General features: G+C 44.1%; 1 protein-coding gene across 4 annotated transcripts in view; it reads right to left on the bottom strand.

Moving 5' to 3' along the window:
* LOC121281904 (DENN domain-containing protein 2C-like) overlaps positions 1 to 25,358 on the bottom strand; it is a 218,084-nt gene that overhangs the window by 13,978 nt on the left and 178,748 nt on the right. For all 4 annotated transcript variants that reach the window (XM_041195063.1, XM_041195065.1, XM_041195064.1 and 1 more), the window contains 9 exons: positions 24,914 to 24,958; positions 23,804 to 23,991; positions 19,328 to 19,437; positions 17,690 to 17,759; positions 16,663 to 16,740; positions 14,528 to 14,668; positions 4,776 to 4,924; positions 3,665 to 3,842; positions 2,414 to 2,455 (listed from right to left, as the gene is read on the bottom strand). In XM_041195063.1, the coding sequence (XP_041050997.1) occupies positions 2,414 to 2,455; positions 3,665 to 3,842; positions 4,776 to 4,924; positions 14,528 to 14,668; positions 16,663 to 16,740; positions 17,690 to 17,759; positions 19,328 to 19,437; positions 23,804 to 23,991; positions 24,914 to 24,958 (1,001 nt within the window). The remainder of the gene's footprint in view (positions 1 to 2,413; positions 2,456 to 3,664; positions 3,843 to 4,775; positions 4,925 to 14,527; positions 14,669 to 16,662; positions 16,741 to 17,689; positions 17,760 to 19,327; positions 19,438 to 23,803; positions 23,992 to 24,913; positions 24,959 to 25,358) is intronic.

The following is a 25,358-nucleotide window of genomic DNA, read 5'->3' as shown; positions in this document are numbered from 1 at the left end:
CTCCACTCATTCTTTGAGCGTGTGTGCATATGTCGATAAGTAGGTACAAACTACCTTCTACTCACTGCCCCTTTCCCTTGCTGCTGCACTCAACCAAGTTCACTCACTGGTTACACAGGGCTCCAATCGATCCCTATCACAGAAGTTCAGAGCACAGCACAGACTTCTCTCTACACTTGTCAATCGCTGTTAACAGAAACTGAAGTGTGATCGTCTACTTCTGGACTTTAACATTTCACTGCTGGTTAAAGGTGGAATCCATTCTTTTTTGAGGGACCGATATTTCCTTTTCAATTTAACTGTATTCCTTGTTGGAGAATGACGATGGCATCAAGTATGCCCCAGCAGACTGAAACTCAATGCAGCCAGCCAAAAGTCCCAGCCAATCGGGGTCCTCCTGGCAATTTTCCCCCCCGGTTTAAGATTTGAATTTGACTGGATGGTATTGCATCAGGCCCAGCTGTGCCTCAGAAATACAAATGATGTGACTGATTTGCTTAAAACAGCATTTTAATATCTCCCAGAATGCTCTTTTTGGCTACCGGGGATTGATGCTGATTCCAGGAGACTCCCAGCTATTCTGGGAGGGTTGGCAATCCTAAGCATGGGACTGAGCCAAGCTATCAGGAAAATCTCAGGTTCAGTTCTGGGCCGTTGTTGCATTAACTAGTCTCAGGGCATGCACACAAGCATGAGTATGCGCATATCTGAGCATGTGTGAGTACAGGTACATATATGCTGCTGTACGCACGTGATGTGAAATGTGTGTGGGGGGTGGAAAAGCAGCTTTTGGACTGAGCCATGAAGCTGCTCCTCTCATTTCTAAAAGCTGAGTTCATAAGCGTGGATATTTGTAATTGGGCTAATGTTTTAGGACCAGCCATGCACAAGTATGTTTTTATTCTTAAGGGTGGGGAAGCAGTTATCGTCCGGTGTCAAGGTCAACAATCCATTCAATAGCTTCAGCTGACACCCTTGTGATGCCACCAGGGTTGAAGTTCAGTGTGTGGGCGACGGGCTGACTGGCTTAGCCACAGTCACAATCGAAGCTGTTCCTCATGTTCCACTTGCAGAGTAAATGGCCACCTCGCCCCGGCCCATCATCATCGTCAAGCGGTTAAGGATCATCCAGATGTTCTGTGGAAAGTTGAAACCTGGGACTTGATTGTTCGGTTGTGATGTCTGCAGTCACCCAGGAGGTGTGCCATCGAGAGGTGGGGCTGGCATCAGTTTGTAGGGTGAGGAGTGTGTTCCAGATGGGGCCACAGGAGGGAGACAGCAACCTTCACATGGTCGTCCTGTTAAAGTAAGTTTTCCAACCTGATGCTGTCAAGAAGGCAATCGAGCCCCAATCATCGGGTCCAAGCAGGTAAAATCCACTGGAAAATGGATTCCCTCAGGGCCACAAAGTACTGAATTAAAATGATGCAGCTATTAACTGCTGGTGTAAATAAAAATGCTTATTTTTTTTATTCATTTGTGGGATGTGGGCTTCGCTGGCTGGGCCAGCAATTTTATTGCCCATCCCTAGTTGCCCTTGAGAAGGTGGTGGTGAGCTGCCCTCTTGAACAGCTGCAGTCTATGTGGTGTAGGTACACCCATAGTGCTGTTAGGAAGGGAGTTCCAGGATTTTGTCTCAGCAACAGTGAAGGAACAGAGATATATTTCCATGTCAGGATGGTGAGTGAGTTGGAGGGGCACTTCCAGGTGGTGGTGCCTCCTTAGTTGTGTCTTTGCCATCAGTCCCAGGAATATTAACTTACCCTGCGTTACGTGATTAAGCACAGAAGGCAGATCCTCCTCCAAGTCCCCACCAGAGGCTGTGTCATTTTAAGAGAGGAGTTGGCATACCCTTCCCTCACTTGCAGTCTGAGCTAATAAAACAACTCCAGTGCCCTAGGTTTGGTGCCCAATGTCTGGAGCCTGTTTGACCAGGAATGTGCTTACAACAGTGGTTGTTCCCTCTGTAGTGAGGGAGAGGGGTAAATAGCACATGAGCAGCTCTGTACTTCCCAATGCATCGCTTCCAATAAGGCAACTTCAACACCACGAGGGTTTTGGCCTTCCTAATTCTTATTACTGTAACCTTAACATTACATAGCACTAAACTCCAACCAAAATAAATTCCAAGTAAAGGGAAGTGAGGCTCTGTTTAAAAATTGTATTCATTTTCATAATGTGGGCATCACTAGCACTGCCAACATTTATTACCCATCTCTAGCTGCCTCAAAAAGGGGCTGGTGAACTGCCTTCTTGAGCCGCTGCAGTGCATGTAATGTAAATACACCCACAGTGCTGTTAGGGAGTTCCAGGATTCTGACCAAGCGATGATGAAGTTCATTAATATCAATAAAGCCTGACTGTTACTGGGGAGACTTACAGATACAGCCCCGTTTTCACACATTGCACTCACCTGCCGCAGGAACCTGTCTGCACACAGATCAACCACCAGCACCTGGAACATAGACAAACAGTAGACAGGCAGAGAGTTATACTCTTCCAGGGCTATCCATTTCATACTGGCACATGGAAAACTCAATCCTGGGACCTCCTGGACTGCACTAAGTGACACGTTAAACTATTGAGCTATTAGTAACTAATGATCATCTTTCAGACTAACTTCACTATCAATTGAAGCTGAAAGAACTTACACTTGTATAGTGCCTTCCACTATCTTGGAACATCCCAAAGCACTTTACAGCCAATAAAGTATTATTGAAGTGCAGTCACTGTTATAATGTAGGAAATACAACTGCCAATTTGTGCACAGCAAGCTCCCACAAACAACGTGACAGAGACCAAGTCTTTTTTTTTTTAAAAAAGGGATTGTTGGTTTAGGGAAAAACATTGGCTAGAATACCAGGAAAAACCCTCCAGTTCTTCAAAAATAGTGTCATGAGATCTTTTATTGCACCTGAGGTGGCTGCCTTGCCTCAGTTTAACATTGCATTCAAGGGACAGCATCTCTGACAGCGCAGCATTCCCTAAGTACTGCGCTGGAATGTCAGCCTAGATTTTGTTCTCAAGTCACTGGAGTGGGACTTGAACCCACAGCTTTCTGGCACACAGTTTAGAGTACTACCCACTGAGCCACAGCTGACAGTGAGCTTAATGAGTACAGCTCTCTCTAACAAACAAGGATGGCACAAGCGATTTACTAAGATCTCAGCATCCAGGCAGCTCATTGGACAGTTACTGCGAGAGACCAAGGAAAACCAATTCTGGAATCAAATCAGTTCCAAACCAAGCTCACAGCTGACGTCCGGCCCCCTGCAGCACACAGCGACTGTGTTCAGTGCAACCACGGTATCCTAGACCCTGTAATCACCAATCGTCAGATATCCAGAGGAACTTTTCATCAGACTTGATGATCAACAAAAGAAGAATATCCCTCTACTGTCCTTAGGAAGGGACTCTCAGGCTGACTGCATAATCCCCACCCTCACGAACTGACTGATATTCCCCACCCTCAGAGAGACACTCGCAGACTGACTGCATAATCGGCATCTCCTGAGCCCCTCTCTGGACATCTTACACGATAATTTTGTTGATGCCTAATTACTGAACTCAAATAAAGTTAGGCTCAACTTTTCTCTTTGGTGATTGGCACTCTACATTTCGAGGCCTTAACAAACACCTCACGATAGTTTACAAAAGGTCTCACCTCTTCAATGGGCAGGTCATTCAATAGAGCCACCGAATTTGAATGAATTCCAATGAGGAAGGGAGTGGGGGAACAAACAATATCGATCATGACAGCCGGAAGCACGGGGATGTAGGTGTGCTGCCAGGTGAATGGGTACAGCATGGCCACAGCTGCATGTCCACATTTAGAGAGGGTGCTGGAACATAAGAGAAAGACAGAGTAAAGCCATCCATCTTTGATCAGGGGTATGACTACAATAAATCTCACTAGGATTCAGAGTGACTGGGAAACATGGTGGGGAAAGTGAAACAAAGGGGTTTACAGAAGCACACGCTCATTACAGGACCATTAATATACAAGACAGACATTCCCATGCATGTTGATGTATTGTGATGCACCGCTCACAAGAAATTAGAGAATGAATTCAATAGCGGTAATGTTATTGTATGTTAATTAAATCATTGGAAATTTAGAGGAACGAACAGTAACTTTGCAAGCAAATTTATACTTTTTGTTTGAAACTCAGACATAAGGCTGATTAACGAGGTTAGTTCAACAGGGCAGAGGCTAAGACCAGTTATTGAGGATCACAGATGCACGTGTCATAGGAAATAAATAAATATGGTGAAGAAGGTTTAAATTTGATAAGGTAGTTGAGAAAGGAGTGGCAATAAGGCAGCAGCACAAGGTTATTATTGCATGGTCTGACGTGGTATTGGCTCTAATTATAATGCCAACACATTACGATATACAGTGTCTACACAAACTCAACACACATAATTATGTAGAACTTTCATCACAGAAACCAACCATTCAGTTTAACTACACTATGCTAGCCTTTTTACGGCTCTCTCCCGCATCTAATCCATCTAATCCTATCACTGTATTCTTTATTCCATTCTCCCTGTTGTGTTTCTCTGGCTCCTCTTAAATGTATTAATGTTATTTGTTTCAACTCCTTCCTGCCCTGCGATAGTGAGTTCCACATTCTGGCCACTCTCAGAGTGAAGAAGTTGCTCCTGAATTCCCTACCGGATTTATTAGTGGCCATCCTATATTTATAGCCCCTAGTTTGTGCTGACACTATTAGTATCACACAATATGTACAGCATTGATTTAACCTCCTTACCTGAGCTTGTCTGCAATGAAAATCACCCTCCGTTCCAGAAGCAATGAAGCAAACACATGGATCACATGCCGGACATTCAAACAGCCAAAGAGACATTCAAAGTCGACGTGTTCCAATCTTGAATCTGTGGGTCTGCAGAGTTCAATCACCTGAGGGAGAGCAGCTTTGTGTCAATGTGTGCTAATTCATTACAGCTTAACTGGTAGCAGTAACTAGCAATGATGAGCAGTAGCACACATTCATGGTATATGCTAATGTCACAACAATAATCTTTATGTAGAAATCTATGGCCCCTCCATTACAGCATCTGACTGCCGGTAAGAGGAGTTCAAAGTTTTTGCTGCTGCTACTCTACCTCAGGGGCCATTTACCAGATCTGAGTGAAGAAGTGCTTCTTGGTATAAACACATTTGTCTTTTCCTAGTTGTACCCATGTGTGCTAGTCCCATAGCTGGGATTTGACTTGAATTAGAAACTCAGGATCAACTTTTTCTATTCTAACACGGATCTCTATACACCTCTCTCAAATGCCTCCTTTCAAGTTCAAGTTGTTCAGCATTCCTCATAAATCAGTTCTCAGATCCTGGGCAACAGCCTCTTGGCTTTTTTTCTGTGCAGCTCCCAGGGTTTAGCTCTTCACGTACCTCAGTCACTAGATGTGAACACAGGGCCCGAGGTACAACCTGAGCAGAGCGCTACACAGCTCAAGCAGAACGCCTCACCCTACCCTCTATGGAAAGAAAGGCTTGCATTTATATGGTGGCTCTTATATCCTCTGGACATCCCAAAGTTCTTTACAGTCAGTTAATTACTTTTGAAGTATAGCAACTGTTGGAATGAAGGGAAACATGGCAGCCAATTTGTGCAAGCAAGCTCCCCACAAACAACAATATGATAATGGCCAGATAATCTGTTTTAGTTATGCTGATTGAGGGATAAATATTTTCCAGGATAGTGAGAACATTTTGTCTTTCTTTGAAATAGTGCCATGGAACTTTTAAATCCACTTGAGGGACAGATGCAGCCTCAGCTTAACATCTCATCTGAAAGACGGCATCTCCAACAGTAGAACATTCCCTCAGCACTGCACTGGAATAACTGGCTTTAGCAAATAGTGATGGTAACTGCATGGTAACAAGCAATAGTAACTGTAGTATGAGGGTGTTTAGGACTGTAAGAGTTAATGTGGGACTGGGGAAACAGTACTGCCCACATTATAATGTAGGGAGTCACATAGGAGTAGTAGAGTGTAGTAGTGAGTCCGGTAGAAGTTGACATGAAGCTAGAACCTAAAAACAAAAAAACTGCGGATGCTGGAAATCCAAAACAAAAACAAAAACAGAATTACCTGGAAAAACTCAGCAGGTCTGGCAGCATCGGCGGAGAAGAAAAGAGTTGACGTTTCGAGTCCTCATGACCCTTCGACAGAACTTGAGTTCGAGTCCAAGAAAGAGTTGAAATATAAGCTGGTTTAAGGTGTGTGTGTGGGGGGCGGAGAGAGAGAGAGAGAGAGAGAGAGGTGGAGTGGGGGTGTGGTTGTAGGGACAAACAAGCAGTGATAGAAGCAGATCATCAAAAGATGTGATAGAAGCAGATGTTGTTGACATCTTTTGATGATCTGCTTCTATCGAAGGGTCATGAGGACTTGTTCTGTCGAAGGGTCATGAGGACTCGAAACGTCAACTCTTTTCTTCTCCGCCGATGCTGCCAGACCTGCTGAGTTTTTCCAGGTAATTCTGTTTTTGTTTTGGATTTCCAGCATCCGCAGTTTTTTTGTTTTTATTTTTGCTTCTATCACTGCTTGTTTGTCCCTACAACCACACCCCCACTCCACCTCTCTCTCCCTCTCTCTCTCTCCGCCCCCCACACACACACCTTAAACCAGCTTATATTTCAACTCTTTCTTGGACTCGAACTCAAGTTCTGTCGAAGGGTCATGAGGACTCGAAACGTCAACTCTTTTCTCCTCCGCCGATGCTGCCAGACCTGCTGAGTTTTTCCAGGTAATTCTGTTTTTGTTTTTGTTGTGAAGCTAGAACCTAGTCAGGACTGTATCCTGTATGTATGTACATGGTTATGCATTATTAATAAACAGTTTTTGTTCAACCTCTTCATGAGACAACATACATCCTTACAACAGTAACTATTAGCAACAACTGACCGTGGTAACCACCAACAGTAATAGTGCAGTAACTGACACTGGTAGCCAGTGACTGTAACTAGAAGTGGTAGCATATTATTCCGAATAGAGGTGGTGTGCAATTAGTTGGGGCTTGCTGCATGAATATGAAAATGATATCCTCGAAGGGCTTCTGCAGTTTAATTGGGAACAAAGTAATCCAAGTGAATTCCTCAGATTTAACTCTCCAGTCAACAGTGTGGCTCATTTTATCTAGTTTCCATGGCAATGACAGCCATAAAAGAGGCCCAGGTCAGCAGGATCAGGTCTCTGGGAGACAGACAGTTCATTAATAAATCTTCCTGATAAAGTGCAACATTACAGTGAGGAATGATTCCAGGTAGTCTCTACGGATCAATATTCCCCTGTTGCATATTAAAATTAGAAGCTGTCATCGAGAGGTAGAACTGGGAAAGTAGGCACTTGGATAAGAAATTGGTTGAGTGACAGGAAACAAGAGTAGTGATAAAGGGCTGTTTTTCAGATTGGAGGAGGGTCTGCAGTGGAGTTCCCCAGGGGTCAGTGTTGGGACCCTTGCTCTTCCTGATATATTTAATGACCTAAACTGTGGTGCTCAGGGCATGAGTTCAAAATTTGCAGATGCTCCAAAGATTGGAAACGTTGTCAACTGCGATGAGGATAGTCTTGAGCTTCAAAAATGACATTGACATGTCGGTGGTTTAAACAGACAAGTGGCAGGTGAAACTCAATGTAGAAAATTGGGAGGTGATTCATTTTCGTAGGGAAAATATGGAGAGACAATACAAAATAAAGGGAGAAACTCTAAAGGAGGTGCAGGAACAGAGGGACCTTGGTGTATATGTACTTAGGTCATTGAAGATAGCTGGGCATGTTGAGAGAGCAGTTAATAAAGTATATAGTATCATAAGCTTTATTAATAGGGGCATTGAGTACACAAATAAGGGAGTCATGTTGAATTTGTATAAGGCAATAGTTAGGCCTCATCTGGAGTACTGCCTCCAGTTCTGGGTGCCATATTTGAGGAATGATGTGAAGGCATTGGAGAGAGTACAGAGGAGATTCACAAGAATGATTCCAGGGATGAAGAACCACTGCTTAGAGGATCGATTGGAGAGATTGGGATTGTTTTCCTTGGAGAAAAGGCTGAGAGGAGACTTGATAGAGATATTCAAGATCCTGAGGGGTATGGACAGGGTGAACAGTAAGAAACATTCCCACTCAATGGAGCATCAAGAACTAGGGGGCACAGATTCAAAATAATTGGCAAAAGGAGTAAAAGTGATGTGAGGAAAAAATTCTTCACCCAGAGGGTGGTTGGAGTCTGGGGCGAACTTCCTGAGAGGGTGGTGGAGGCTGGTTTGATCGAGGTATTCAAAGGGGATTGCTGTAGTGACTGTAAATAAAACCTTTCATACTCCTTTGGGGATCATGTGACTGTGCAGATGAATCAGCCCTAAGAGAGGGTAATCTTAGGGGCGGAGCTTTCTCGCCCTGGTCTTGGTTCAAGCATGTAGCTTCATCAGGAGCTCTGTAAATTAAAATTTACTGTTTCTAACAAGAAACTTGTCCGGTACGCCAAGTTTATTACAATTCTATCTGAAAAAAGAGAATGTGCAAGGTTATGGGGATAAGGCAGGAGAGTGGGATAAGGTAGAATGCGCTTTCACAGAGCCAGCACCGACTTGATAGGCCGAACGGCTTCCTGCACTGTAAAGATTCTGTGATTTGGTTGAGTTTCTGAAAAGCTAATACAGCTATCCTTCGTTTAGCACTAATGTATTCCTGAAAACAGTGTACTACACACAAATATGCAATGAAAATCACTTTCCCATTAGAAAGCCTGGAATAATTTGAGTTATGCTCCCGACCTATAATATTTACATTAAAACTCTGTCAGCTGCACTGAACCTAACTGACTCAAAAATCCTTTTATTCACTCTGAATAAATTGCTAACTCTTAATAGAGAGGATCATAAAACATAGGAGCAGGAGCAGGTCATTCGGCCCATGGAACCTGCCCCACCATTCAATAAAATCATGAGCTGATCTGATTGTGGTCATAACTCCAATTTACTGTCTGCCCCTCATAACCCTCGACTCTCTTGTTGATCAAAAATCTAATTCCCAGCCTTGGATATCTTCAATGACCTCCACTCACAGATTCTCTCCCCCGACTCTCCTGCTCACCGATGTTCCCCGTTTCCTGCTTGCCAAAGTGTCATGAAGAGATATTGTTGATAATGTTACTGGAAATTATTTTTTAAAATAGAGTTTAGTTTTGTGTGTGTGTGTGTGTGTGTGTGTGTGAATTGGATTAATGCCAGCTGGTCTAGAGGCTTTGATGTATAGAAAGAAGTAGGTTTGAAATGGTAATTAGATAAACATGGGGAAGTTTAGAAACATAGGTGTCAAGGGGGCAATTTGCATTTTTAAATAAACCATTCAAAAAATGGGTGAAATTTTGCACCTAGCTAGAAGATGCCAAGCAATGTGTTTTTTTTCAGTTTACTAATAAAATTGGTGAAATCAAAGGATGTTATTGTTAGAAGAGGTAAAATGAAAAGCCTAGTAATACAATGGAAAGTTTACATTCAAAGAGGAAGATATGTATAAATGTATAATGAAGAAAGGAGATTGTGTGTAAGGCAGTGGCATTTTAAGATCCATCAAGTGTGAGAAGCCTCCAGCCTCAAGCTGCTGTCTGCAAGGACCCAGAGCTGAAAGAAACTCATTTTGAATGCCACTGTCCAGGGTGTGCTCTGCCAGGTGTTTCTTTAAATCTATGAGATTTACTGTTGCCTTAATGGGAGTATAACCAAGAGACAGATTATTTGGGAGATTTTTGTAGTTATTTTAGTAGTAATTGTATGTATGTGTTTACAATCTTTCTTGTGTTAATAAATGTGCAATTTAGTTTTATAAAGCCCTTGAGACTCGGTGGTTCTATTATTACTGAATTCAAAGCCTGCATCTGGAAACATACACGTTGCAAAAATGGGTTATGGCAGTTGTTTCATGTTTCCCTCTGGGATTTGAACAACTCAGCCTTTACCATCAGCTGTGTTATAATAGATGCTCCCAGTCTCCTGCTTGCTGATGCTCCCAGTCTCCCGCTCGCCAATGCTTCCGCTTGCTGCTTCCCTCTGCTGTGAATGAGGGCTCAAGAGAGGGACAGTGGGAGGGAGCAAGTGTGAGAGGAGGGTCAGGGCAGGAAGAAGGTTGAGAGCCAGGGGACCAGCAAGCCAGGAGGATCCACTAGAGAAGTGGCGAGTTGGGAGGGTCGTTGTGGGAGGTTATAGCTTTTTCTTTTAAACTGAGCATGCTCAGTAACAACCCTAAAATGAAAACAGCAGTGACACTATTGGGGAACATCCTTAGTTTATGAACTTCTGAAAATGAAAACAAACCATCAGAACATGCTTTAAATGAGGGACGCGTGTATAACAATACATGATCCCTTCTGAAAAGTATTAAAAAGTTGTTTTTGTTTTAGAAGTCTCTCTAAACACCTGTCATTACATACCCCTCATTGACCTGCTTTCAAGTCCCTTTTGTAGTGTCAGGATGTACCAGACATATTCCTGTAGGACACATGGACTGGGAATGCAGTGATGGCTGGACAAGGCAATGTGGTGTTGTAGTCTCCTTCACCATTACAAGATGAAGTTGACACACAGGTCCAAAATCTTAGTCACTGCTCTCTTTGTACAAAGGACTGTTTTAGCTTTTTCTAATTCTGACTTCATTGACTTCAATCATTAATGAGCCTCCAGTCGCTTTCCATTTAATTCCCCACTCTCACTTGACCTCCCTGTCCTTGGCCTCAAACACTGTTAAAAGCTCGATTAACAGTACTTTACTTTTTGATTAGCTAATCTACAGCCTTCTGGACTCAACATAGAGTTCAACGATTTCAGATGGACCCATTTTTTCTAGCCAGTGATGCCCACATCTCATGAACGAATATAGAAGAAAATCGTCCCATTGCCATCCCCTTTGACGTCTAATCATTTAAATCAGTCCTGCCCTTCATATTAACATTCCCTTTTGTGCACTCCACTCTACTATCCCTCCCTCCTTTCCCTGCCTTTGTACTTGCTTAAAACCTGTTACATCACAACTTTTTTTTGAGCGCAGATGAAAGTCACAGGCCAGAATTGTTAAGAGGCTGTCCCCACAGATTTTGCCTGACCTGAGCATTTCCAGCACTTCTGTTTATATTTCAGATATACAACCTCTGCAGTATTTTACCTTTCACTGTTCCAGATGATTACATAGGATATTCGACACAAACTGGCCATTCGGCCCAACCAGTCCATGCTGGTGTTTATGCTTCACCCAAGCATCCTCCCGTTTTTCCTCATCTAAATCTATCATCATAGTAACCCTTTATTACCTTCTCCCTCAACTGCTTGTTTAGTTTCCCCTCAAATTCATCTTTGCTAGTCACTTCAACCACTCCCTGTAATAGTGAGTTTCACATTCTCATCACTCTTAGGGTGAAGAAGTTTCTTATGAAATCTTTATTGGATTACTTGGCGATTCTTATATTGATGGCCTTTAGTTATCCTTTTCCCCACAAGAGGCAACATTCTCTCTGTATCCACTCTATCAAAACCTTTTATAATTTTAAAGACTTTTATTCAGTAAACTACACAAGACAAAATGATACTGTGCAGGAAGCTATTCAGTGCATTTTGTGCTTGTTCTGGCTGTTTGAAGGAGCTATCCAATTAATCTCACTCCCCTCCAACGGGGAAACCATAGGTCCACAAACCTCAATTTTTCAAGTATTTATCCATTTTCCTTGTTATTATAGAATCTGTTTCCAAAAACACTTTCAGGTAAATGCATTCCAAATCATAACACACTGCATAAAACAATTCTCATCTCCCCCCTGGTCATTTGCCAATTATGTTGCTTTTGTGTCCTCTGGTTACTGAACCCTCTACTCATGGAAAGTTTCTCCCAGCCTGCTCTAGTTTAACCCCTCACCATTTTGAACACCTCTATTAAATTTCTCCTTAGCCATTTCTGCTCTATAAAGAACAATCCCAGCTCTTCTAGTCTCTCCACATAACTGAAGTCCTTCATCCCTGGTACCATTCTGGTAAATCTCCTTCACACCCTCTCCAAGGAATGTGTCTAATTCTGGGCACCATGTTTTAGGTCTAACTATCAACAGGTAAGTGTTTAGCGGGGCTTTCTTCCTCTTGTGCATCTATTTATAAAATCCAGTGTGTGTGTGTTTTTTAACAGCCTTAAGAGAAAGAAGGGATTCTCAATGCTGGATGGCTTGAAGATTGAAGGAAGTTGTTGGAGACTGAAAAAATTGGCGCAGGACAGAGAGACATAAAGATGATGATGAGCCAAGGCCCTTGCCTTCAGGCAGAGCATACATGAGGATGATCGATTTGCCACGTCACCTTAAAAGGACATTAGCAATTCGACCATCACAAATATTAATGGGTATGGAGAAAAGACAGGTAAATAGAGGTACAGATCAGCCATGATCTGATTGAATGACAGAACAGGCTCTAGGGGCTGAATCGCCTCCTCTTGTTTCTAATGATGCTGCTTAACACTAGTCACTGAAGCCTTGCTGCAATAACAAAGAAATGATGTTAAACGCTGGTAAAAACAGGCAGTCTACCAGGTGCTGCAGTGGATCTCTTTGCCTCTAGGACCTAGCAGAAGAATCTGTGGAAGAAAAGGCAACTCTTCACCAATCCCAAGGAAAATGGATTTGAGGCAGTTTGAACTCAGGATCTAACAAAGAAATGCACCCATATTCCTGCAATAAAATTGTTGTTCTGACAGAGGCCACTGGATGGTTGCTGAGGCAGGTGAGAAATCGTCTTAATTAGGTTCTTAGGCTGGAATAGTTGAGGCAGGGGAGAGGGAGCTTCGTTCTGTAGCCCTGTCCAAGAGTGCTCCAAGACTGTCAATGCAAAGAAGGAACATGTGGGAGTTGCTCCAAACACTGGTACCACTTTGATCAGCAAGACCAAGCTGAGATACAACCCTGAACAAGAAATCAGAGGGAAAAAAATTATAAAATAAAAAGAGAAACAAGCCCGAGCGAGGAAGAAACTAACAGGCATCAATGGACTGGCATAGGCTTCGCTGGTGAGGCCAGCATTTATTGCCCAACCCTAATTGCCCTTGAGAAGGTGGTGGTGAGGCGCCTCTTGAACCGCTGCAGTCCGTGTGTGTAGGTACACCCACAGCGCTGTTAGGGAGGGAGTTCCAGGATTTTGACCCAGCGACAGTGAAGGAGGGAGGTGTTGTGGCACAGTGGGTAGTGGCTCTGCCTGAGCCAAAAAGCTCTGGGTTCGAGTTCCACTCCAGGGCTTTTTGGTCATCAAAGGTGCTTTCATTACCCGGCCAAACAGATTGATTATCCTTCTGGGAGGCATATGGCAGGCGGTAAGAATGGGAGAGTTTCCTGGTTTGCCAAAATCTGCATAAAGGAACAGCAAACCATCTCAGCACCTTGCTGAGCATAACCATGGACCAACACACTTAATGCTTGGCAAGTTCCATAGTTACAAAACCCTCTCAGGGCATGGGACATGAAGAGAGAGAGAGAGGGGAAGAAGGGGAAGCGAAAATTAAGCGAGAGCCAATGAAAGAACGGTTATTTCTAAGTTAGAATGGTGAATGGCTTGGAGGGGAACTTGTAGGTGGTGGTGTTCCCATGTGTCTGCTGTCCTTGTCCTTTGAGGTGGTAGAGTTTGCGGGTTTGGAAGGTGCTGTCAAAGCAGCCTTGGTGAGTTGCCACAGTGCATCTTATAGATGGTACACACTGCTGCCAGTGTGTGTCGGTGGTGGAGGAAATGCCAATCAAGCAGACCTCTTTGCCCTGGATGGTGTCGATCTTTGAGTGTTGTGGGAGCTGCACTCACCCAGGCAAGTGGACAGTATTCCATCACACTCCTGACTTAGGCCGTGTAAATGATGGACAAGCTTTGGAGAGTCAGGAGGTGACTCACCACAGAATTTCCAACCTCTGACCTACTCTTGTAGCCACAGTATGTATATGGCAGGTCCAGTTCAGTTTCTGGTCGAGGGTAACCCCCCAGGATGTTCATAATGAGGGGTTCAGTGATGGTAATGCCATTGAATTTCAAGGGAAGATGGTTAGATTCTCTCTTGTTGAAGATGGTCATTGCCTGGCACTTGCCACACATCAGCCCAAGCCCGAATGCTGCCCTGGTCTTGCTGCATATGGACATGGATTGCTTCAGTAGCTAAGGAGTTGCAAATGGTGCTGAACATTGGCAAAAATGTTCTCTGATGATTGCACAAAAAATGTAGTTAAACAACTCACTGAAGATTGTTCCATTACAAAGAATAAGACTTTATACCTGGTCTGGCCTAGGAATGGTGGGCAGGCAAACATTTTTCATTACCTCTTTCACCCACGGCCAGGGACCCCTCCCCTACACAGCAGCCCCCAACCCTATGACTCAGGCCCATCTCTTCTGCCCACCTCGGACTACCTGGCCCTGCAGCTGTAGCTACCACTCCCCACACTGTGTCTTTAATCCATGTCTGAATGCGCCTGAGTATACCTTCCGATTCTTACCTCATTTCCTGACCCTGGAAGAAAGTTCTTCACTGTGATCACTCGGCCCGGTGCTGGGAATGGAGCCTCCATCACACTGCGCATGAAAGGATAGACAAGGGCCGGGGAAATCTCCCTTCTTTTCTCCACTTCATCCAGAATCTGGGGCATGTACACAGAAAGAAATGCATGTGAAGATAAACAGAGATGGGAATACGTGTACTTACCAAGACACACAAAGTGTTCCAATCAGGGAGTGGGGGCAGGGCTTAAAATTTGGGATCCCACTGATGCTGTAGTACTCCATGGAACATCATCATTATGGAGGTAGGCCACTCAGCCCATCTTACATCATTAAACCATTGCAACCCTACAGAAAAACAACACATTCTGGCATGGGGAGGCAGACTGACAAATAATATTGTTTACAGGGGGCACTTGCCATTAAATCACTCCACTATCTGTGCTGAGATCATGGCCTGGACAATAATTGAGAAAATTGAAGATTAATTCTGACATAATTGCATTGTTCTGGTCAATGAATTACTCCACTAGGCTCAGCCTAGGCACACATTTAACTAATCATTTGTTTCTGCTGATTATCTGCATTGTTTTGAGCCTACAAAAGCAGTCAGGAACTGTTTTTAAATTCTGATGCAAGGATATTCATAGCAGCTCCTGAATGAAGGCCAATCTTTGACTAAATAGCCCAAGGTAATTTTCAGCTAAAGTTAGTTTTGTGATCAGTTAAACTAAATGATACTGCTGGTCATCACCCTGGCTCCTCTCCCTAAACACTAGAGAAGCTGCCAAAGGAAATACTCAAAACCTCCTTAAAATACATGAGGCCCCAGGCCAGGAACAACAGGCCGAGGTAATGCACAGCCTCACTGCTGCTTCCTGTGTGTTTCCTACTTTAGCACATCCGCGTTTTGTTTGGTCAGGAATTATTAGTGGTTTTTTTATCTGGTGGAGTGTGCGTCAGGACCGGACATCCAGGACCCCGACGAGAACACTGAGATTTTCTCCCAAGCAAGGAGGGCTAGGATCAGGAAGTGGAGATGGGGCTATTTAAAGCCTTGGTCTTGCTTCTGTCTACACAAAGACAGACAGACAAACACATGCCCCCAGCCAGAATCTACCCTCCTTCCCCTCCCACCCCATCCCAACACATACACCCCTCTTGAAACAGTGGTGTACACCCCCTCTCTCGCAGAAACAGTACATACATGACCACCCTCCCCCTAGCACCTCCAACATGCACAAACAATGATATTAGTTCTCCACATTTCGACAGCCGGGGCCTGAAGTGGGTCGAGCAACAGTGACCGGAATTTAATAAACTTAAACAGGCTCCTAAAGCAGGGAGCAAGCACGTGAAAAGAAAGGGCAGGTAGCACAGTAGTGACATTTAATGATATTAAGGGTGGCTCTACAAATACAAGTTGTTGTTGCAGCATTTAAAATAATGGAAATATGGAACAGTAGAGAAAGAAACAGAGTTTTCAGTAGCTCAGGGGTCAATGATGAGGAGTGATGGATGCAAGTGATAAGAGATTTCCAACAGAAATTTCTTAACAAAGTTATGAGGTTATGGAATTCTTTTCCAGGGTTAGGGGTTAAGGCAGAAATGATGTGAACATTCAAGATTAGATTATGAGAATGAAGGAACGGGGGTTAAAGGGATTGGGAAGAAGGTGGGAAAATGTGATTCCAACTATTTGCTCATGTGGAGGGTAAACGGCACAGCCTGGTTAGACCAAATAACCTGTTTGCCAATGTTGTAATGTTTGTGCAAGGATCCATTGGCAGCATTTTGTGTGAACAACACCGACAGTTTGGTTTCTCACTGCCTTTCCAGGCCTGATGCAACACCAAGTTTAAACACTTTTAGGAAGTGATGCCTCATGAATTGCCTGCCATCTGTGTCTAAGCTGGAGTCAAAAGATCCTGTATTGCAGCAGGAATGAGCTGGTAATAGGAGGTCCCATTGCTTCAATTCACCGCACAGTAATTCTTCACCTGGGCAATGTCCAGAAAGAACACCACTGCCTGGGGGTTAACAGTGAATGGTGGGGTGGGTGGGGGGGGGGGGGGGGGGGGGGGGGTGCAGCAATGTGGGGCATCAGCACTTGGAATTTTAGATCTGATCTCACCTTTGAGAAGAGGTTGAAGCAGCCTAGCCGACTGACCATACAGTAAACCTCCGGCAACCTTTTACCTTTCCCATTCGGCTGAAATGAACACAAGAAATAAAGGAAATTAAAGGGAGATGCCCAAAAATGGTTTGGTAGCATCATAATGAAAATTACTACTTGGATGAGAGCTTTGGCATAAAGTGCCAAACTGCTGTCCACTCTACACAGCAAATTGCTCATCCCACCAGCCCCCCCAACCACCCAGCACAGTGACTGGCTCAGCCCAACGACCCCTCCACCCCCCAGCACAGCAGGTGGCTCAGCTGACCATACCCATACCTGCCCCCTCACCACAGCCCCTATGGCAATGTCTCAGTCTGTACAGTCTAGACTGGTATATTTATAATACCTTCTCAGTTCAGTAATTTTATATTCGTTACCTATTTCCAGCAATGACCCAGAACAACTGCTTCTGCTTGCGCCAGGTCTAAACTTTGCCAACTGTGGCAAGGGCTCCTGCAGCCAAATTGGAACCCAGCGAAGAGAGTGTCAGTGGTTGACCCTCGCCAGGCACTAGTGCAGAGCAGTCCAATGGGGTGAGCATTGTCTAAGGTCAGATGGGCAGCTCTCCCTATCCCTACAAATCTGGACACTACCATCTCTCCACAGACACTAATTTCTTAGCCATCACTCCCTTCCCTTGCAAACTTTGCAAAGACTGCAAACTTGGATCTTTAAGCCCTTTAAACAAAAAAATCAGTCCCAAAAAATTCAGTATATGTAGGCCGCATGTCTTTAGTTTTCCCTCGGCCCCTTCATCTCCCTGTCTGCACGTAAGGCTTAGTGTGGGGACTATTAACATGACATCTAGGAGTTAGCCTGGGTGCAGGGAGACCAGCTCATCATTGTGCTGGACGTTGGGCAGAGCTCTCTGCAACTTTTTAGTTGTAATTGCTGAAATGGCCAAGATTCACTCTGTACAAATCCCCATGTTATTCACATTTACACCGTTCACACAACACTTGAATTGGAACAAAGGACTTACCAAGAGTTTCCGACAGTATCCGAACCTCCTGCTTCCATCCTCGCCAGTCAGAACAAAGGAAAATGTTTCACTGTTGATGCAATGAATGATGATCTGATAACAGGCACTGAGTTCATCAGGGAACATCCCACAGCATATAGATAAACAGATGTGGTGACTCACCCCTCAGTCTCTACACACAACCACTGGCAAAGGATGAGATGATCAGCAACACCATCTGCTTTTAAATTAGCTGATTCAAACACTCCCCAGGGTTTTGCCTCTCAGCCACCATAGGTCCCTAGTGCTTGTGCACTGCTGATAACCAAAAGGACTACTTGTCTATCTGTCTCCCCCTTCCATTAATGCTCACAATTCCCCACCCTCACCAAGGCTCCTTCGACAGCATGACCTAAGCCACCTAGAACAGGGCGGCAGACACATGGGAACATCACCAACTGGAAGTTCCCCTCCAAACCACACACCATTCTGACTTGGAACTACGTCGCTGTTCCTTCACTGTCACTGAGTTAAAATCCTAGAACTTCCTTCCTAACAGCACTGTGGGTATACCTAGACCACATGGGCTGCAGCAGTTCAAGGCGGCAGCACACCACCACGTTCTCAAGGGAAATTAGGTGTGGGCAATAAATGCTGGCCCAGCCAGCGATGCCCACATCTCATGAGTGAATAAAAAGAACCCCTCAACTGTATTGTCAACTGCATCTTCAATTAGTCCACAGTTCTTTTGCTTCTATTCCCCCACCCAGAGAACACTGAAGTATTGATTAACCAGTGTGAACAAACGCTTCCTGATAAAGTTGTTCGGTTGGGGAGTCCTGTGACTGCCACGTTTGGCTCTGAATGAACCCTCCTTCTGTCTTTTTATTTAGGGTAATTTAGTAACAGCTGTACTGAGCAGAGACCACAAGACATTTTCTTTTTCCCCCTAGTGTGTCACTAGGAATTCGAAGTTTAATCACTTATTTTAGACACTCATAAGTCTGAGATAAGAGCAGACCACCCATCATGAAAATGTCATCAACACATTCACCCCTCTCCACAAACAAGCAAATAATTCAGAAAGACACTCCCACTGCAGTACTGATGAAGTGCTGCACTGTCATGAGGCTCTAATTTTGGATCAGTCATTAAGCTGAGGCCCTAGCTGACCTCTCAAGTGGATGTAAAGGAACCCATGGCATCACTTTGAAGCAGAGCAGGGGAGCTCGCCATGGTGCTTTGGCCAATTTTTATCCCTCAAACAATGCAGACATTGTCACATTGGTGTTTGAGAGAGCTGCCAATGTGAAAATTGGCTGATGCATTTCATGTTAAAACAGTGACTATGCTTCAAAATACTCCATTTGCTGTGGTCACGAAAGCTGCTACATAAACGCAAATCTTGATTTTTCTTGTAATTTTCTAGGAGCTATTCCTGATGCACTATTGGAACTTCACTGACAGATGTATTGCTGCTGCCACACTTACACTCAAGTTACAGTGATTAAACTTTGCAGCCTGTTAACTCCTTGAAGTAAAATTTACAAAGCTGCTGTGAGCCTATGGTCAAAAAGTGTTTAGGAGCAAATGTTTTTACCCAGCAGGTTTCAAGATTTCATTACCAACAAACACTGCACACTTTGTGACAACCCGTACCTGGTCAACTGAGAAACTGCAACCCATTCGCTGACATCTGGAAAGCAGAACTGGGGGATAGCTTTCAGCCTTTCCTCAGCGTCACGTGCCTGCCTTGTTGACTTCTCCAGCTGCACCAGAACATACGAACAAGCCTCTTGTGAAGTAATCATGTACTATTACAGTCAAAAGGCACAGCTCAGTAGCTCTTTTTATTTCTTCTCTGACTGTTTTCTCCCCTAAAGCAGCCACTGGTAACACTCAGTTCAATGAACGTCAATTGTCCTCTGGTGCCTAAATGACCATTCTTGATGCAAAAGCTTCGGCTGATTTCTCAGGTACCAGGTGAGGGAAGAACTGGATCAAAAAAAAATCAGTGAAAAATTCCTGTTTCTGTCACAGCTAATGTTCTGGTCAAACCAAATATGAGGCACTGTGTTCCCTTTTAGAGGCCTTGCCTCACCAATGACAGACACATATTCGAGCCTGCAAGTAAAGGCCATGGGTTTGCACCTGATTCCCTGCATCAGTTTCTTATTTCAAACACAAGGGGATGAAAGGAGGAGTCAGCCAAGGTGCTCCCCAAGGCCAAGGGTGGGAGGGAAGAAACTATCTGACTCTGAGTTCTATTTCTCTAGGCCATTTTTCATCACACCTTTAATTCTCTGAAATGAAGCCGAGTTACATATTATAGCACAAGATAGAACTCCAGGAATCAACCATGTTACACCCATCCAAGATCCAACTTGGTTGCTAAAATGATCTTGTCTCTTCAGTCTTGGATAAACTATTTTACTGACATAAGTTGGATCTTTGAGACATCCGCTGAACCGAGAGATAGTTACAAGACAGGTTACATTGGAGGTACCTGTGAATTTAGGCACCTCATCAATGGATTAAATAGGCTGATGTACTGTGGGATTAACCATCACTTTTTACCGGGTTACAAGATAAAAATAAAGTTGGGTACTCATTGTAACTATCTTGATCACTCCAATAGGCAGGAAAACAACATGCTGACAAACTGAATGCATCGGACTAAAATACAAAAGCACTATTTGTGAGATATAAATTATAGTCAATAGTGGTTCTGTATAAAGAGTAATACATGAATGTAAATGAGGATTTGTTCATCTTGCAGCACTTTAACGTACTCACTCTATGCATGGGGTGCACCACTTTCAATTCATGGATGGTATGGGGCTGCTCATGGAAGCTGCTCTGTTGCTGTTTGCATGAAGTGTGTTGGAAGTAAGCCTGAGCTGTGACAGATCTCACCATTCAACAGATGATACAAAGATCCTAATGTACTAGGAAAATGGCTTGTCAAGGACTGAAGGAACAATATCAATTTTAACTCCTGGTTAAACGCCTCCTGTTGAGGGATATAACAGATGCATTTAAGGGAAAACTAGATAAGTACATGAGCGAGAAAGGAATAGAAGAATATGTTGATGGTGGGGGATGAAATAATTGGAAACAAAAATAGAAATACCTGGAAAAACTCAGCAGGTCTGGCAGCATCGGCGGAGAAGAGCAAAGTTGACGTTTCGAGTCCTCATGACCCTAACTAAGTAGAAATGGGAAAGGGGTGAAATATAAGCTGGTTTAAGGGGGTGGGGGGAAGAAGTGGGGTGGGGGTTGTTGGGACAAGCAAGCAGTGATAGGAGGAGATAACCAAAAGATGTCACAGACAAAAGAACAAAGAGGTGTTGAAGGTGGTGATATTATCTAAAAGAATGTGCTAATTAAGAGTTGACATTTCAAGTCCTCATGACCCTTCAACAGAACTGAAGTTCTGCTGAAGGGTCATGAGGACTCAAAACGTCAACTCTTTTCTTCTCCGCTGATGCTGCCAGACCTGCTGAGTTTTTCCAGGTACTTCTGTTTTTGTTTTGGATTTCCAGCATCCGCAGTTTTTTGTTTTTATCTCTGTGCTAATTAAGATTGGAGAGCAGGACAAGCAAGATAGCTTTAGTGGGGGTGGAGTGAAATAACCGATGGGTGGAATACATTTAAAAATAATGGAAATAGGTGGGAAAAGAAAAAGTCATATAAATTATTGGGAAAAAACAAAAGGGAGGGGGAAGAAACGGAAAGAGGGTGGGGACGGAGGAGGGAGTTTAAGATCTAAAGTTTTTGAACTCAATATTCAGTCCTGAAGGCTGTAAAGTGCCTATTCGGAAGATGGGGTGCTGTTCCTCCAGTTTGCGTTGAGCTTCACTGGAACAATGCAGCAAACCAAGGACAGACATATGGGCAAGAGAGCAGGGTGGAGTGTTAAAATGGCAAGTGACAGGGAGGTCTGGGTAATGCTTGCAGACAGACCGAAGGTGTTCTCCAAAGCGGTCACCCAGTCTGCGTTTGGTCTCTCCAATGTAGAGGAAACCGCATTGGGAGCAATGGATGCAGTAGACTAAGTTGAGGGAAACGCAAGTGAAATGCTGCTTCACTTGAAAGAAGTGTTTGGGCCCTTGGACGGTGAGGAGAGAGGAAGTGAAGGGGCAGGTGTTGCATATTTTGCGTTTGCATGGGGAGGTGCCGTGGGAGGGGTTTGAGGAGTAGGGGATGATGGAGGAGTGGACCAGGGTGTCACGAAGGGAACGATCCCTACGGAATGTCACCAGGGGGGTGAAGGGAAGATGTGTTTGGTAGTGGCATCATGCTGGAGTTGGTGGAAATGGGGAGGATGATCCTGGTCCACTTCTCCATCACCCCTTACTCCTCAAACCCCACCTACGGCACGCCATGCAAACGCAGAATATGCAACACCTGCCCCTTCACTTCCTCTCTCCTCACCGTCCAAGGGCCCAAACACTCCTTTCAAGTGAAGCAGCATTTCACTCGCATTTCCTCCAACTTAGTCTACTGTATTCGTTGCTCCCAATGCGGTTTCCTCTACATTGGAGAGATCAAACTCAAACTGGGTGACCGCCTTGCAGAACACCTTCGGCCTGTCCGCAAGCATTACCCAGACCTCCCTGTCGCTTGCCATTTCAACATTCCACCCTGCTCTCTTGCCCACATGTCTGTCCTTGGCCTGCTGCATTGTTCCAGTGAAGCCCAACGCAAACTGGAGGAACAGCACCTCATCTTCCGACTAGGCACTTTACAGCCTTCCAGACTGAATATTGAGTTCAACAACTTTAGATCTTAAACTCCCTCCTCCATCCCCACCTCCTTTCCGTTTCTTCCCCCTCCCTTTTGTTTTTTCCAATTATTTATATAGCTTTTTCTTTTCCCACCTATTTCCATTATTTTTAAGTGTATTCCACCCATCGGTTATTTCACTCCACCCCACTAAAGCTATCTTGCTTGTCCTGCTCTCCAATCTTAATTAGCACATTCTTTTAGATAATATCACCACCTTCAACACTTCTTTGTTCTTTTGTCTGTGACATCTTTTGGTTATCTCCTCCTATCACTGCTTGCTTGTCCAAACAACCCCCCCCCACTTCTTCCCCCCCGCACCAACCCCACCCCCCCCCCAACCCCACCCTTAAACCAGCTTATATTTCACCCCTTTCCCATTTCTACTTAGTTCCGTTGAAGGGTCATGAGGACTCGAAACGTCAACTTCGCTCTTCTCCGCTGATGCTGCCAGACCTGCTGAGTTTTTCCAGGTATTTCTATTTTTGTTTTGGATTTCCGGCATCCACAGTTTTTTGTTTTTATCTATGAAATAATTGGAGTGGGAGGAGGCTCTGTGCTATAAATTCTATATATTAATAAAAATGTAAAGGTATAAATTTTAAAACTCATTTCATTAACCTCTTGCCACTCTTCATAATCTGTGAATCCTGTACGAGGAAGCTGCTATAAACTGGAAACATATTCTTGGTTCAGTGTATTGGAGGTGAGTAATGGCTGTGCTGTGTTGATGCCTTTTGAAGAAGTTGGAACCTCATCTTTACACTTTAAAACGGTGACGGGACAGGCTTGTAATACAGGACAACCAAGGAGGCAAGCCAGAGACTGGTGATCTGATGACCTCCAAGCTTAGTTCTTAAAGGACTGTAGAATTGAGGAAGAGAAGCTTGAGGGAGGTGAAGGGTTCTGCGAGGATTGGGAAAAAATTAAATTCCAAGTTGGAGACAGCAGTAATTCAAAGCAGTGAGGACGCTGGGAGGAGATAAGACTGTGTAGAAAGACAAAGAAAGAGCCAAGCAAGGTTGAGATGCAGGAAGTGGTTCAAAGTTAGAAGCAGGAGCGGGATCATTCACTCATCAGATGACAGCAGTGGGAGTAATTAGTGCCTGGAAACACATTGGCTCTCCTAGAATATGAGTGAGAACTGAGAGAAAGGGAACACTGACCCAGTGCAGTCTGCGCACTACCTTAAATGAAAGGGAACAGAGGAGGTCTTCATAAATGTCTGATGTGGTTATATGCAGGGAGCAAAGAAATTTTCACTCCCTCGAGTTCAGGGTAGAAAGTCGTGTATGGTGAATACCAGCCTTGCTCACACATTCACGTACACAGAGTTGCCAATCTTACCTTACTAGGAAACTGCTGAGTGACTTGAGGTTCATAAGTGTGTACAAGACCTTTCTTCCGAAGTGAGACCACCACAAAGTATTCAAAAAGCTTCTGTTCCTGTAACTCGATTAAATCGCGCTCGAGGGTTTGATAGCGGGTGTTCCTCTTCAATGTGGAATGCACATATACCAAGCGCTGATTGTGGGCTGTAAACAGCAAGGACAGGAAGATTAATTTTATCAGCAATACTCAGAATTACTACAGATATAAAAACAGGGTATCAGGCAGGCTGAAAGAGTCTGATACACCAGCGTTCTCAACTGGGAGTCCGAAGGCCCCCCGAGAAAGTTTCAAGGAGTCCACCAAAATTAATGACATAATATGAATCCTCATTTGTAAATGGAGAGTTGGATTCAGGAGTGCCAGAATCAGTTAATGCAGTTATACCTGCGACCCTTCCCTCAGTGATCTTTATCACTATTAAAAGCAATATCTCTTATTGGATTCATAAAAATAGATCTAATTACAGATGATTGAGTTATCTTTCTTACAAGTGGGTGCTGTTTGAACTAACCTGACCCCACCTTCTTTGCATAATGTCTTCAAGGGGAATAATAAGGAAATTCCCCAGGCACAGGAAGCATGGCGGAAACCCAGGATAGAACGTAAAGTTCGGCTTGCAACACTAGACTGTAGAGATTTTGTAACCTAGAATAACCAGGATTCTAACAGCAGAAAGTAGTTGAAGTGAATAGTATAGATGCATTTAAAGGGGGAGACTAGCTGGCTCATAAGGGAGAAGGGAATTGAGGATTATGCTAATAGAGTTAGATGAGGAAGGGTGGGTGGAGACTCAAATGAAGCATAAACGCTGGTATGGACTGGTAGGGCAGGTGACTTGTTCCTGCACTGTATATTCGATGTGATCCTATACTGACTGTCTGAGGGCTGCATTGCCAACTCACCATCAGAATTGAAAGGATGGTTTTTTGTAAAGTGGGTTTGTAGGTTTATTACAGATTGACCTTCAATATCTTGCACAACTTTATCAGCCTTTTGTTACCCAGGATACAAGCTACTTTGACAATATGCTACTAAAACGCACATGTCATTTGAGCAATCCCTTACCTTTCTGTTGTTCCTCTGTATCACTCTCTGTCTCACTGTTCTCATCTGAAAGATACAAGAAAACAGATGAATTTGCAAGGCTTGAACAGTCTTCAGCTTAAAAGACTGAATCACATCTCTCTCAAAGTGAAATTGATGACACCAACTTTGCAATTGGTCCCAGAACAGTGTGAATCCTTTCTTTTGCACAGGGAACAGATAAGGTTACAAACTAAAACAGAATTACCTGGAAAAACTCAGCAGGTCTGGCAGCATCGGCGGAGAAGAAAAGAGTTGACGTTTCGAGTCCTCATGACCCTTCGACAGAACTTGAGTTCGAGTCCAAGAAAGAGTTGAAATATAAGCTGGTTTAAGGTGTGTGTGGGGGGCGGAGAGAGAGAGAGAGAGAAGTGGAGGGGGGGTTGGTGTGGTTGTAGGGACAAACAAGCAGTGATAGAAGCAGATC

The sequence above is a fragment of the Carcharodon carcharias genome, chromosome 9 (assembly GCF_017639515.1).
Source record: "Carcharodon carcharias isolate sCarCar2 chromosome 9, sCarCar2.pri, whole genome shotgun sequence".
Lineage (NCBI taxonomy): Eukaryota > Metazoa > Chordata > Chondrichthyes > Lamniformes > Lamnidae > Carcharodon > Carcharodon carcharias.
Note: the sequence above shows the minus strand (reverse complement) of the source record. Positions and strands in the feature narration are given on the sequence as shown.